Here is a 14,377-nt window from a genome sequence, read left to right as displayed (position 1 = left end):
ACACAGGAACACTCTCTCCTTCCAAAGTACACTGGTAAGAGGGTATACTTGTTACTGATACTACCTAGTCAACATGCAAAACCTAAAGGTGGCATTACATTTTATCTTGGGAAGCATAAGTTTTTGGCCATCACAGCTTGGCACAGGGATTTTACTCAGACAAGGTGGCAACATTAAAAACAAATAAAAAATTGTGTTTGTTTGAATAGAAATATATAGTTTAATCAGCTTTCTGTTGGCTACATTTAATATTAAGTTAACCAGTATTAAACATTTGTACAAAGTATGAAGTAATGATACATACCTTTTACATATTCATTATAATACATGAAAACATTGAAGTCACACAGAATTCAAGCAACCATTACAAGAAAATTACAAACATATACATACCCTCCCAATGCAGAGCAGGTTAAGTCTAACAAGCTATACCAATTCATATGACCAAAGTGACATTAAATTGCTGTTATGCAACAGGATTGGGCTAGTCTGTCAATATTTATAATGCTACAGCCTCTACACAATTATCATGGTATTTTAGATTATTTCCTGGAAAATTATTCCCAAAGCCAGCCTACAAGTGACAATATAATATCACAATGCATGACTACAAATGCTTTATAGACACTGGAATTCCCTAGATTTTTCATTCAGTATTTGGCAGTTGCTCAGTACTTGGATTTTAAAAGCACTAAAATCTTAAAGGCATTCAAGACAATTAAAAAAAAACATTTTTAAATGATAATAAAATGGTAATATAAATATGGAACTCTTAAAAACCTTTTTTGTTATTAACCAACAATTAAACATCACAGGAATATGTCTACTAATAAAAGCAGATTCAACAAATAGAAGTCCATTTCCCAATGCTTTTTGTGACACCTTTTACTGTTACAAGGATTGGATGTTTACAAAGAAGCCATGTTCAATATCTGCATGCTAAGGTTAAAATCATTTTGACCTCCCTTGAGGCATAAAAACAGTCCAGGCCTGTACCAGTACATTTAAGACAAAGCAAGAAGACACATCACAACTGCAGCACCATGAACTTTGGAACATCCAAAATAATTTCAGATGCATCTGATCCTCAGCTTCCAGCACAAAGCACCAAAATGCACCACTGTGTAACAAAGGCAGAAAACAAACCAAAACAATCAATAGTCAGAGTATAAAAAAAGAAACAAACAGATGTGGAAATCTTGGAAGCCAGGGACAACTATGCTGTCTAACAAACAATTGCAGCTATCGAGCCACTGTTTTAAACTTCCGACTGAAGAGAAGAAACTGTAGCTTTGATGCACATTTTAAACAGGCCACATTGTCATTTGGCTAGGGCTACAACATTCACAGGCTGTTGTCAAAGTCTTGATCTTACTCCTTTGCTTTCATACACATACCATAATCTTGTGAGATTACTTCACATATTAATACTAATGACCAAGTCTTTATCTAAGCATAAGAAAGCTATGAGATTCTTAATATACTTTCTTAGAAGTTGTCTGAACAGACTTTACAAAACTACTTTGAGTTGAGAGTTTGGCTTCTCTGGGACAAAGCAAGCTATTGCCACCCATCATTGCAGAATAAACACACACACAAACCAATAAAATAGTTCAGCATTGAAAAGCAGGGAATATTCAGAGACAACTGCAACAATTTGACAGTCTCATCAGAGCTACAATAAAATCTGTCTTGTCTTAAAATAGCTTTAAAACAGACTTTGAACTGGTGTGAAGCTAATAGTCACAATTACAGATAAAGTTATATATTCCCATCTTTATTCCAGATAAAAACTACACACTGATATAGGCTACATTAACACTGTGAAAGACAGATGGAATTCTACATTAACATCAAAGCCAAGAATGGCACTGCTATGGCCAAAATTCCATCCTGAGCTCAAGCAAGCTATCAGAATTAAGTAGCAGAACACCAACTACAACTAGCTAATATCTCAATTTCTCTCACAGAACAAAACAGCTACTCTTTTCCCAGTTGAAGTTAAAAAGCCATAAAAAGTTTAGAACAATGGAAGAGAAGTTTCTGGATGATGAAACTTAAATCTCGGGGGGGGAGTGGGTAGAAAAATTTACTTGTACATTGTCTGCCTCCTCCCAAAAAGAAAAACAATCGTCTTTTGTAAGAAACTCTTATCTTCAATTTATATTTTTACTAGAAGTTGCCACATTTTCTTTGGACATTTTATAGATGTTAACAGGTTACTCGATTTATAATTAATTTGTAATTGTAAATAATTTGTAATTAAATTTTTAATTAAACTTCCTTACCACTAGGACAAGAGGGAAATGAGGGCATCCAGAAATTTGCTCCGGTCTTCTGTTTTCAATTCAATTACTAAAATATGAAATATTAAAAGATGCAAATTACTGAAAGACATACCAGATGTCACACTTGAACAATAATAATTCCAAGTATACTTATATTCTTAACCAGCTTTAAGGATGAAAAAGAGAATCTATTTGCACAAAATGCACATTCTTTATTTTGCTCTTACATTTCAGCAAGCTCCAGTTTCTAAGTGCTCACTACAAGCTACAGCAGCCACTTCTTAAATCTAGGAAGGTTTCTTTGTATGTTCAAAGATTCATCAGTATGTATTGTTAAAAACAGCCTCATTCATAAGCACATAAAAAGGTAGGCAAATTTCCTCATGCAAGTATCTAATTTTTCAAACAGACAATAAAGTATGTTATAACATCACTATCCTACTTTGGCTGTTAAATATAAAACCAGATAAAACTCAGATTTTAAACTGAAGTGTGTATATGAAAATCATTATTCAGTGCAAAATGTAGATTGCCTAGAAGATACACAAGCCTCTACTTAGTAGTTTATAATTTCTGTACAAGATGCCACTTAGAAAAAAGACTGACAAATAACACAGCTTGTGTGTTTATACCAGACTCAGGAACAGAGTATGGCATACACACTCTTGACCTTTGCATCCAAGTCATAGCACAGAGATGTTTTATGGAGGCTGGGTAAACACTGACCTCTAAAGGACTATTTAGTGAATGAAGTAAGTTATAGGCAATGCTACTCACTTGACATATCAAAATGGTTGTGTAAAGTCCTAGAATTGGTGCTGTCTGCAGCTTTCTCAAATGCTCTTCCAAAAAAGCTAGAAGATGAACAAAAAAAAAAACCCAAAATGAGTATTACAGAAAAGGATATACATACTAAGGCAGAAGAACAGAACTTCTTGCAGAGAGCTGAAAGTGCCTTCCAGATGTTTTTCATATACATAGGTATTCAACATACACCTCACTTATTCAAGGGCAAAAACCTTAACATTACAGGCTTTAAGAAATGAAGTCATGGGCCATATTGTGAACTATTTCACTCTTAAGATAAAGAAATAGTTAAGAGGGAGGAGAAAAAAATCCCCAAATAACTTTGAAACACCTGTATCCTCTCTCAAAAAGTATATCACATACACTATTAAAGATGGATATAATTCAAGTCAGCATATTCAGTGCTAAATAGATACAGGCAAGCAACACTTGCTTCAGAGACAGGATAATTCTACAGATAACTGTCAGTAGGAACTTTTAAATAACATGCTTACTTCTTTTTGTCAGAGCTTTCTGTCTCTGGAGGAATCCCCACCATGATCACAGTTCCCTGTTCAACATCCATTGGTGCAGCCATTACCAGCGGCAGCAATTTACAACGCTTGTTTTTTGTCTAGAAGTCAGAAAGACAAAACTTTGTTAGACAAAACTCAGGAAACAATTTAGTTTCAGCACACCATGTGACCTAAGGGCACAGCTATAACAGAGTTCAGCAGAAGGCATTTTATTCACACAATCTCTTGATCTCCTTTTTTATTACAGTAAAAGTGATATTAAGGACAAGCAGAATTTTCAGTTCTTCTCCAACCTTGCATTGCAACACAGAAATTATACAGACAAAATATGATGTACAGTAAAGAAAAAAGCTCTTAAAAATTGCAGGTATGGGACCTAAATCTTGGAGTAGTATTTATTTTTGCAATAATTATTTTACATTGAAATACAACAGCTATCACACTGACAAATACAGTCTTCACTAGAAATTATTTTTCTCTGTCATACTCTTTTAATTAAAGTACAGCTTACTGCTGTGGATAAAAAAAATAATTGCAATTATTTTAACATTTTTAGATACATAGATGAAACAGAAGTTTGTTTAAAGTGTTCCTAAGATAAGTGTTCTGCAGTGAGGTTTTAAAGTGCTGTCTTGCTTCTAGTGGTAGACTAGTTACTGACCAAGTTTAACGTTTAAAATGAGGATACACAGATGCAATCAGGCAAGGACGAACCACCATAAGTTTAATTTACAAATTAAGAAGTGCTCACTGTGAAAACAGTTTTCAAACTTAAAACCACATTTTTAACTGAATTGTGTAAATAGGGCTCAAAAGGTAAATGCAAATTAACTTCAGTTACATTAATTGCAAAGATAAGAGGATTTTATTTAAACAGACACAGAAATCTTTAGGTAACAATAACCAGTCCTGCAATATTGCTTCTTTCCATGTTGGGTTAACTTTTCAAAGTACATACTATTAAGTATTTTGATCTGCTCCCTCAAAACTTACAAAATTAGGTAAAGATTTTAGATTGTGTCTTGACAATGAAAACTCTTTCAAATGTTATGAATTCTCCCAGGCAGATACCTTTCCTAAAAGAATATTCACAGATGTGCCAAAAATTATCCAACCATTTAGCAGAAACATTATTAACATTTTCGTATGTTCTTAGTAAATCAACTACACATATCCAAGAGAAGAATAACTACTACATAGGCAAGATAGTCAAAAGCTTTTGATTTACTTACAGAGCAAACAAATGATTTGAGCAAGTATTTACTAAGCAGGGATAGCGACACTGGTTTGGAAAAAAGTTTTACATCTGGTGTGCCCTAGGAAAAGAAGAAACGTTTTGATTACAATCCAAGATGATTCCTCCACTTCTTTAAGTATCTATTGATGAGTCTAAAAGTTTTATATAACTGAAAGACCACCAAACATTACAATATAGGAATCTGAACTGACCCACTAGGACTTTGAGATTAAGACCTCCCTGCTTCAAGAGGACCAATTCTTCCTTTGGGAAGCTCAGAGTAGATGTCAATATTGACACATCAGAGCACAGCACAGTACAAATAAACAAGTCCTTTCTGATTAAGTCATTCTTATTGAATCAATCAGTTCAGAAAACAGTGATATTCAAGTATGATATAGCCAAATGTGACAGTCAAATGAGAGCCAAAAAACTAGAATCCTGACCTCCATGAGAGAACAATAGAGAAAAGGCCCCTGAGAAATGACAAGGTTGGTGCAAATACAGCTGGCTATGGTCTGCTGAATGGCACGTAACTGCTTTTTGGCTAAGTCCAGTCCTTGGTGCAGTTTGTCCAGGTTACCCCTGCAACAGGAAAAATAAAAACAGACACTTTCATATAAGCTTTTCACACAAAAGCGAGTTCTAAACGCTGTTAACAGGGATATTTTGATTTTTTTCTTCAATGGCTTATGAAACATGAATGCATCTTTTAGGTATGTAACCCATGTTCCCTAAATAAAACTGTAAAAGAATAAAGAGACATTTTCAGTACCTGGAGAGACTGTCCAAAGCTTTAATGAAATTGGTTGTTTCAGGCCCTTCTTTTTCTGCATTCTCCATGAGAGAAACTGTTGCATAAACTATGTCACTTGCTAAAAATTTGTTCTTAAAGCCAAAGTGAATGCTGAAGGTCTGAATTCTTAAATCTTTCATTCTGCAAAATTAAATAAGCTCATTAAAGATTAGCATTACCGACATTATCAACACCAACCAGCCATCTCCTCCGTACCTTAATATTAAGAACACAAAGACAAATCATACCGTAGAATTTACAACAAGCCTAGTATTTGTCAGTCCAAAACCGATATTTTTCAAAACAAGATATTACACCCTCTTCATAAGAAAATATTTAAACTTAACAGAAAAGCATTTTCAAAATAAGCAGTGATATTTAACAGTTTACCCAAATTTGGTTGCAGATTCTTCAATCATTTCCCGAAGATTTTCTTTCAAAGACATGTCCATGGAATTAAATTTCTGTTTCACTTGCTTCAAAGGCAAACTAAAAACAGAAGGAAAAAAAATATATTGATAGGTATGCTAGAAGAAAAAAATATTTTGCCTTCCTTACATAAGACTTTCTTAATATTAGATAATTTAGCAAGTTAAGTCTGACTAAGCTTGGTTACATCCTTTTTACTTTAGTCATTGAAGAGCAGATGTGAGAAAGCATAGGTTACTTACTAGGATCTACTACTCCATAAAGCCATACAGCCACATTCCTTTGGTACCAAGACACAAGTTGCATAACTCAGACACTGCACTAGTCAGAGCCCCATAATCACATTTAAAAACTAACAAGTACTCACAAGATATAATCTCAATATTTTCCCATAATTAATTGAAAAAAATGATCCTTTTGTTAAGACCCAGTTTTTTATAACTCACCCCATGTCAGCCAAAAATTCTTGGAGCCTCTTCTGCCCTTGTACAGACCAGAGCTTAAGGCTAGCAGAAGTATACGAAGTGTTGCAGAGACTTTCATATAGAGACCAGTGCTGGTATAGTGCCAGGCGCAAACTGAACAGGGATTAAGGCAAGTAACTATAAACACTTTAAATCATAAAAGTTACAAGTAGTAACAAAACTCCACAACTACTACCTCTTCAGTTGCCCTTCTACACTGCACCTCTGTAGTACATAAGATACAGTTAGGAGGTGCAGGTGCAGGTAACACAAGACGAGCAACATTAACTTGTAACTAACTATGAAAGGTTAAGCTGAACTGAAGCTATACCAGCTATTGGAAGAGATTCATGTTCAACAAAACATTCCAAAGTCCATTTCTTTTGATTCCATTCTCAGCAGCAGAGATGGTGCTGGGATTTTTTTTTCAAGTTGATAAAAAAATCAACTGGGGTTCACCAAGTGGGTTAAGTTCATTTTCCCCATATCTTATGCAAGGATACTCGTACTCAAATGCTATTCGCATGCAGTCAATTGACAGAGAATTTTCCTCATCTTCATTGCGGTGGTTATGGCGAGACACATGACGCTGCAGGATCCCAATATCAGTCACATACTTCATTCTTAAACAGAAACAAATTTGACACTTCACTTTCTTGCTGTGTGTTTTTGTTCTTGATCATGAGAACGCAAACATGCTTCCTAAAGTTTACACATTGGCCAGTCAGCAGCATGAGAACTAGAGATACATCTTTAAAAGAATCCCAACTTGTTAAATACTGTTCTGTCAATAGTCAGCCATGTACCCAAGCAATTAAAGCTAAATAAAAACCACAACAAAACCCCAAACAATATAGACTGACCAATGAAATTAGTTACTTATTACATTTATCTCCTTAAATAACATCAGTGTATTATAAAAGAATATGAGAATTAAAGTCTACACATGTACAACTAGAATCCTGATTGCATCTAGTAGGAAATAAGAAGGAAGAAAAAAAGATAAAATATGAAATTCTTCAACTAAAACTGTAAATGAAACTGGAAGACAAAACTTTTTTTCCTTTAATAAAGCAGCATCAAAATCAGATTTACATGGATTACTATTAAACACCATTATTTAGATCAGAAGTGACTGTTTTATAATTCTGTGAAAAATAAAGTTTAAAAATTCTCAACAGTACAAAAGAAAGATATTTTTTTTTCCTGAGATATCTTTTCCACTTTTGGAAGGCATCGGATCACATTCAGTCATTAAGATATTTAGCTGCAAAGTTTATTAACAGGCTTGTGCTAGATTAATTTCCATATGTTTCCTGATTATGACTTCTTAAAAAAAAGACAAACAAATAATAATGAAGATAAATAATAAAATATATCTTTCTTACTGAGTGATTTTATCTTGGACCCATTGATCTGTTAGCCCAACAATAGCCCACCTAAAATTGAAGGGGGTGGGGGGAAAAGAGAGAGAAAAAAAAAAAGTTACACCAAAAAATATTCTAGTATAGTATATTATATTTAACCCTCTAGTACCACAAGAAGTCAGAAACATTGCTTACCAACTGTACGTACAAGTTAACAAAAAAGCTATATGCTATTATTCCCTTTAGCAGACATACACACGTAGTACCATCCTCTTTTTTCCATGTAAAAATCTATTGGTTGCTTATAATTTACACAGATGTGCCCCCAGTCTGGGAGACAAACTCAGTTCCACTTTCAAAATAAACTAGAACCTCATAGTGAAATTAAACGGTCTTGGGAAATTTTGCCTATCTATTATGGGTCTAAGCTTCTACCCTCTATAAAAAAAATAACAGAAACATACCACAACATGTCATTCAAGTCTTTAGACATTATCCATGCCAGGTCAAACATCACCATTGCAGACTACATGAGAGAAAAGGAAAAAGATGGGATAAATGAGCACAAAATCCTCACTTCATTAAACAAATAGAACACAGTTAAATTTGCCAAATACTAGTGTGTTACTAGAGGTCTATACATCACACTTGAGTCAGAAAGTAGGACAGTGGCAGATTGTCAAGGACACTAAGTAGAAAGGAACATCTTAACAAAACATAATCAGATAAGAGGCCAAATGCCAGAAGGAACAATTTGATGTCCTAAGTGTTATGTTTAAAATATCCTGATGCTTTGAAACCTCTGGAAAGCAAACAATCTCCATACATGCTAAAGTCTTTTGTAAGAGTATTGTGTACATAGATAATTTTTTCAAGACCTGAAAAATTTACACCATCATTTGTTTTTATACCAGCATTAAAGATAACAAACAACAAAAATGTTACTAGTTCTAGTTTATCATTTTCCCCCACTATTAACATTACATTGGTGACTGTGACTCAGTTGGCTGGTGTCTGCCATTCTACCAAAATTGCTTATATCTAATTCATCAACAGTAATAACAAGCTTCCAAGTCAAACTACTTTTTACATATATGATGTATCTTCTGTATAACAGTAAAATAAAAAAACAGCATAATAATAAGATAATGTATGATATTGTTAAATAATTCTAATGTTATAGCAGATAATTATAACATTGGATATTGTCCAATTACCTTTACATTAGTATCTTGTGATTTTATGGCAAACAAGAGTTTGTACTTACTGAGGTCCCATGGTATTCATATTGCTCATAGTCAAAAAGAATTTCTCGCCTAAAAAGGAAAAAAAAAACCCACATTTGGTTAAATGGTGAACTACACATTGCATCAAATTAAGAATCTAAGGCAGGTTTCATGAAGTGCTTATTTAGCAATTAAAGCCAAATTAAAAAAAAATAACACAAACACCACTACTATACAGACAAAAAACCCCAAGCAAAGACACACAAAAAAAAATCCTTTGGTCTAGAAAACGTTTTCCTGCAAGCCAACTGGATTTTTGTAGTAACATGGAAGCCACACTGAAATGTACTCAAAGTAAAACAGCAAATTATTAAACCATTATTCCTCAGATCCCATTTTCTTATCTGATTTGCTCCTGCTTATTCCTATTGACAATGGTAGGATTGTAAAGGAAGAAAACAGAAGCACAAATTTCACCCCACGATAGACAAAACCAGAATACTACAGCCGCTTAGAAGTGGAATAATGTACCTATTGCTACCCAGATTTAATGATTACTATTTACAACTATCCTCCATTTAAACATTTTATCTTTATATAGTAAATCTCTCAATTTTCTGAATAAAGTTAGAACTAAAGAATCCTGCAAATTAAGCAGCACAGTATCATGCTTTTATATGTTTGATTTTAATCCAACAGTAAGAAAAAGACAAAAGCAACATAATAAAAACCCAGTTAAACACACCTGCGTGCCTCCCATTCCCGCCTCTGCCGCCTCTTCATTGTTCTCTCTATTACATCCTGTAAATTAATATGTTAAAAAGCTGGAAAAAATACTCTAGTAGATTAGCACCTGTCCAGACACTTGACTAAGTCTTTATTAAAAAGAACACTTATTCCTATTGATCTAATGAGAAAAATATTATCATTAATTATTTTTCCAAGGAACACACTTGTATAAAATCAGGGCACCTTTGTCTGCTAGCAGTTATCTAGCTCTCCGTCACAGGTAAGAAGCCCAGTACACAGAGTTCTCAACACCAGCAACATTGCCTCCTACCATTTCGTAACATAAAAATAAGACTGATGAAAAACAGATAGTAAATGAAGTTCAGAAAATTAAGCACTTGGTGTATTTTTAAGTTCCATAAATTGCATCAACAGCTTGAAAACTCAAAGAAATCAGTAAGATCTTTGTGGAGTATTTAATGGATTTGAGAATAGTTTTAATGTGCACTATTTATAGATTTTCCTTTCAATTTCTGATGTCTGCTTTTGCTGATTTAGCACCCTTCATAGATTAGTAGGAAAAATGTATACTGTGAATAGAAAAATAAAATAGATATTAAATCTGAGAATGTCTTTATACTCATCTCTTAATATTGTGAGCCTTAAGCGTTTGTTTCTTTGTATGTTATTAGTAGAAAATATGCTACAATTAACATACAACACATTTAATTTTTTGTGTCTAACTTAATATATTTTTGTTAATTTACTGGTGCAAGGACAGAAAATGTATTCTTAATTATTTGTGGGCTTCTATCTTCTCAAATGATCATTTAAAAGAAGAAAGTTTCGATCTAAACAAAAAAATCTTCAGTGTAGACTGAAAAGACAGAGCCTGTCATCAGAGAGAGCTCTTCAGTTCACTGGTTACACAAAGACAGCCTAATCAAGTTCAAAACATATATTTTTTTAATAAAGAGGAAATATTTCTGTGCAGCTCAGATAAACATTCTGTGTATTTGGAACTCTACTGGGAGTAGTAAATTATTTTTAAACATTAACTTTCCATTTGTGATCTAGCAGAGCATTATTTTTAAACTCAAATGTAATTATTATAATTATATAAAGCATAAGCACTATTTTATTTTCCTTCTTTTCTCAACAAAGTAGCAGAAAAGCACCTCTTCAAAACGTCTACGTTTCTCTGAAGGCTCTGACCCATCACTTTCATTCTCAGAGTCCTCTTCTTCATCCTCTTCATCTCTGAAGATATCATCATAAGCAGGAACATCAAGATCATCGTCTTGTTTAACTAACAACTTAATCTAGCAAGAAAGAAAAAAAGCATTTTAAATAAATAAAGTATCTTATTTAATGATTTAAACACATTTCAAATGACAAATGAGAATACTTCAGATACTTCAGAAGAGAAACTAAAAATTTGTTTTGGCTGTGATTGATTCATGGCATAACAGAAATACTACTTTTTAATACAAAGGCCACTCTTATACAAAATAAGAGTGGAAAAATATATCCCTTTGCTACAGCATTACTACAAGAATTCTTATTTTTTATGTTTGTTAAGGACATGTTGCCAAACCATTTGTGCTTAATAATCAAATTCTAGGTGCTGCTAATGCTGAGAGATAACACGTTACATTCTGGAGGATGATAATCCTCTGATTTGTAGCAGTTTGATTAACAGCAATGGGATTAACAGGTGTTTACTACTGACAACTCTCAAACTGCTATCAGTATATATTTTACTACCAAAACCAGATTTTTTTCTGATCATTAATGTTATTACTGCAATTATCCATTAATATTGCTTCCTGCCCTACTAACTAGCAGTAGCAGTTTTATAAAACACAGGAAAGCACCACCCCAGTCCCCACCACACCAGGGGAAGATTTTTGTTATGAAAGAAAAGTGGTTACCTGTGTGTCATTGTAAACATTCACTACATTGATGGGTCTGTGGCTGTCACATACAAAAAAGACAGTGTCTTCTTCAGGCTGCAAGATCTCCAGAAGGTCAACATTGGCACCACAATTAATAAAAACAAAGTATTTGAACTGCAAACAAAAGGGAAAAAAATAAAAAAGCTTTTGACTTAAATAAGCAGAAAACACAGAAGACATGAAAACACCTTTACAAAACATCCCAGGCACCCACCGTTACCAAAAACTCCATTAACTTTTTGATAATTGATGTCTCTGAGCAGGAAAAAAAATTTGTGAGGCAAAGCACCAAACTTGGAGATGATGTATATCCAATACCACCACCTTTTACGTCTCAAAATGTGTGTGAACTTAATTTGACTCTATCCAAATTGTAGCATATTAGTTTGAAGAGATGTAAAAAAAAAGTTTGTTACTGGTATGTTAAAGCTTAACCACTGGTTTTTGTAACCAATAATAATAATTAGTTTAAGAACTGACATTTTAAGTTGGGAAAGAAATGCACGCCTCTCTAAGATAAGCTGCAAGCTAAACTGTTTCCAGTGTTTTTTCACCTGATCTTTATGTTCAAGAAAGGCAGTTTCAAGTTCTTGCCATCCAGATACTGGGACCAGTGTATACGGGACATGATCACACTGAAATAAAGCCTGAAACAAAGCAAACAGCTGTTAGCAAAGGCAAGGGGAAACAATCCCTTCTACAACGCCATACCATGCTATAATTCTACTTCATACAAATCTTTATCATAAAGGCATCACAAAATACATGTAGGTTTATAATCTGGGAGTGTGACTAACTGGCTTAAGTGTCATAAGTCATGGAAAAACTAAGATACAAAAGCAGGTTAAACTTCTACCCTTTCCTCAGTTTAAAATTATTAAATGGATTCCTTAGTGTTTTTCTTTTCCTGTTTATCTACAGTGACAGTGAACAAAGACTTACTTGGAGTATTTTACAAGCACATAATGCATCAACATCCGAAGCCACAAGAAGAAGGACACGCTGCAAAAACAACAGAATAACAGTATTAATTTAGGCACCAAATCTAATGTGCCAATGCATGAAATGCATACATCGCTATGAAATCAGAAAGTAAATATAGGTAGACAGCGTCATAGGCATAAAATAGGATCTCTTCTGAATGGACACCGCAACCAAAATTAACCAGTTTGGATCTCTGTAAATATGAGCAGTAAACAACCTCACACCCCCAAAATATGGCATCTGCTTTGCGGAAATGTAGTTATTCAGACTCCTATGAAGCACAAATAGTTTTGAAGGCTCAGCCATACAACTGTTTTGTCATGTCTACAAAGACCTAAAGAGCCTTTCAGCATGAGACCTGAAACAGCTTTGACTTAAGAAAATCGGTAGCAAAAATAGGAGCAAGGAAACTCTTGAAATAAGCTTGATTTAGGTAAAATGGTTTGTCTGGTGGTTCTTGGTTAGAGATTTTGTTCATAGGTGGAGAAGCTTAAGGAAATACATTCATTTGCACAATCCATAACACAGTTGCGTAGGTAAAAATAGTAGAAGACTGTCCAATGAAAACTTCACCACTCCAGTGTATATACCCACTCTGAACAAAGTAAAGCAAACTGTGAGGTAAAAACGAAAGCGGCCAACCTGACGCGTTACAAGAAAAGTAAGAGAAACCGCAAAGAAGACAGAACACAAGATCAAGCGTGCTGGGGGGGTGGGTGGGCGCGGGGAATCTAAAACGTAAAAATAATAAAAAAAAACATAAAGAAAAACCCCAAACCAAACAGCAAATAGATCTAGAGACGTCCTGGTTAAACAAAAGACCCACAGCGCTGCTCACAGCGCTCGCGGTGGCTCCGGCTCGGGTTTCCCAGCCCGCGGACACGTCCCGGGAAGATGTTTTTACAGCCCGGGCTGACTGCAGGGGCCGCCTCCCACAGCGCTACCCGCGGCCTCACGTCCGCCTGACAGCGGCTCTCCCGCCACCCTGACAAGGCGGGAACCACCCGCGGCCACAGCCCCGTGAGGGCCGCAGCACCTCAGCCGCCGCCGCCAGAGCCAAGGACGCCCCGGCACCAGCCCCGCTCTGTGAGGCGGCGGGAAGCGCCTCAGCCCTGCAGGGAGCGGCCTGAGGAGAGGCAGCCCCGGCCGCGGACGGGACGCGCAGGGGACAACAGGTCCCGGCCGCGGCCCGCACCTGGTTGACGATCACGTCGTAGAACTCCCGGCGGCAGTCAGAGACGAACATGGCGGCAGTGAGGGCGGCGGGGATGCGGCGGAGAAACGGCAGCAGCCACGGGCCGCCCCGACTCAAACTGGGCGCCAAATCAGCACCGTTTGTTATTGGTCTTCTCCTCACGGCGCTCTGGCCAATGGAAAAGCAGCCAGCCCTTCTTCGCAGAGTGGATTGGTCAAGCTGCCCAACCCATTCCGGGTCTTCGCCAATGACATTGGAGTAAAGGAGGTGCGACACGTGCGGCTGGCCAATCCCTGGAGTATCAGAGCCGGAAGCACCGTGCTGGCTCTTGTTACCGTGGCTGCCATGTTTGCTACGGGCAAGCTGATTGCTCTGCCATTTA

The 14,377-nt window shown here is 35.8% G+C and overlaps 1 protein-coding gene across 1 annotated transcript; it reads right to left on the bottom strand.

Moving 5' to 3' along the window:
* Positions 1-240: 240 nt before the first annotated feature.
* Positions 241-14,112, bottom strand: CDC45 (cell division cycle 45). The gene is made up of 19 exons (XM_034068277.1): positions 13,996-14,112; positions 12,759-12,818; positions 12,371-12,463; positions 11,793-11,930; positions 11,037-11,180; positions 9,875-9,930; positions 9,171-9,219; positions 8,368-8,429; positions 7,925-7,975; positions 7,040-7,159; positions 6,519-6,650; positions 6,034-6,132; positions 5,623-5,784; positions 5,294-5,432; positions 4,843-4,926; positions 3,590-3,708; positions 3,066-3,142; positions 2,289-2,355; positions 241-1,120 (listed from the first exon to the last, which is right to left on the bottom strand). The coding sequence occupies exons 1-18, from the start codon at positions 14,044-14,046 to the stop codon at positions 2,291-2,293; spliced, it is 1,701 nt and encodes a 566-aa protein (XP_033924168.1). The 5' UTR covers positions 14,047-14,112; the 3' UTR covers positions 241-1,120; positions 2,289-2,290.
* Between the last annotated feature and the right edge of the window lie 265 nt (positions 14,113-14,377).

The sequence above is a fragment of the Melopsittacus undulatus genome, chromosome 12, assembly GCF_012275295.1.
Source record: "Melopsittacus undulatus isolate bMelUnd1 chromosome 12, bMelUnd1.mat.Z, whole genome shotgun sequence".
Classification (NCBI taxonomy): domain Eukaryota; kingdom Metazoa; phylum Chordata; class Aves; order Psittaciformes; family Psittaculidae; genus Melopsittacus; species Melopsittacus undulatus.
This window is presented reverse-complemented; position numbering and strand designations above follow the sequence as displayed.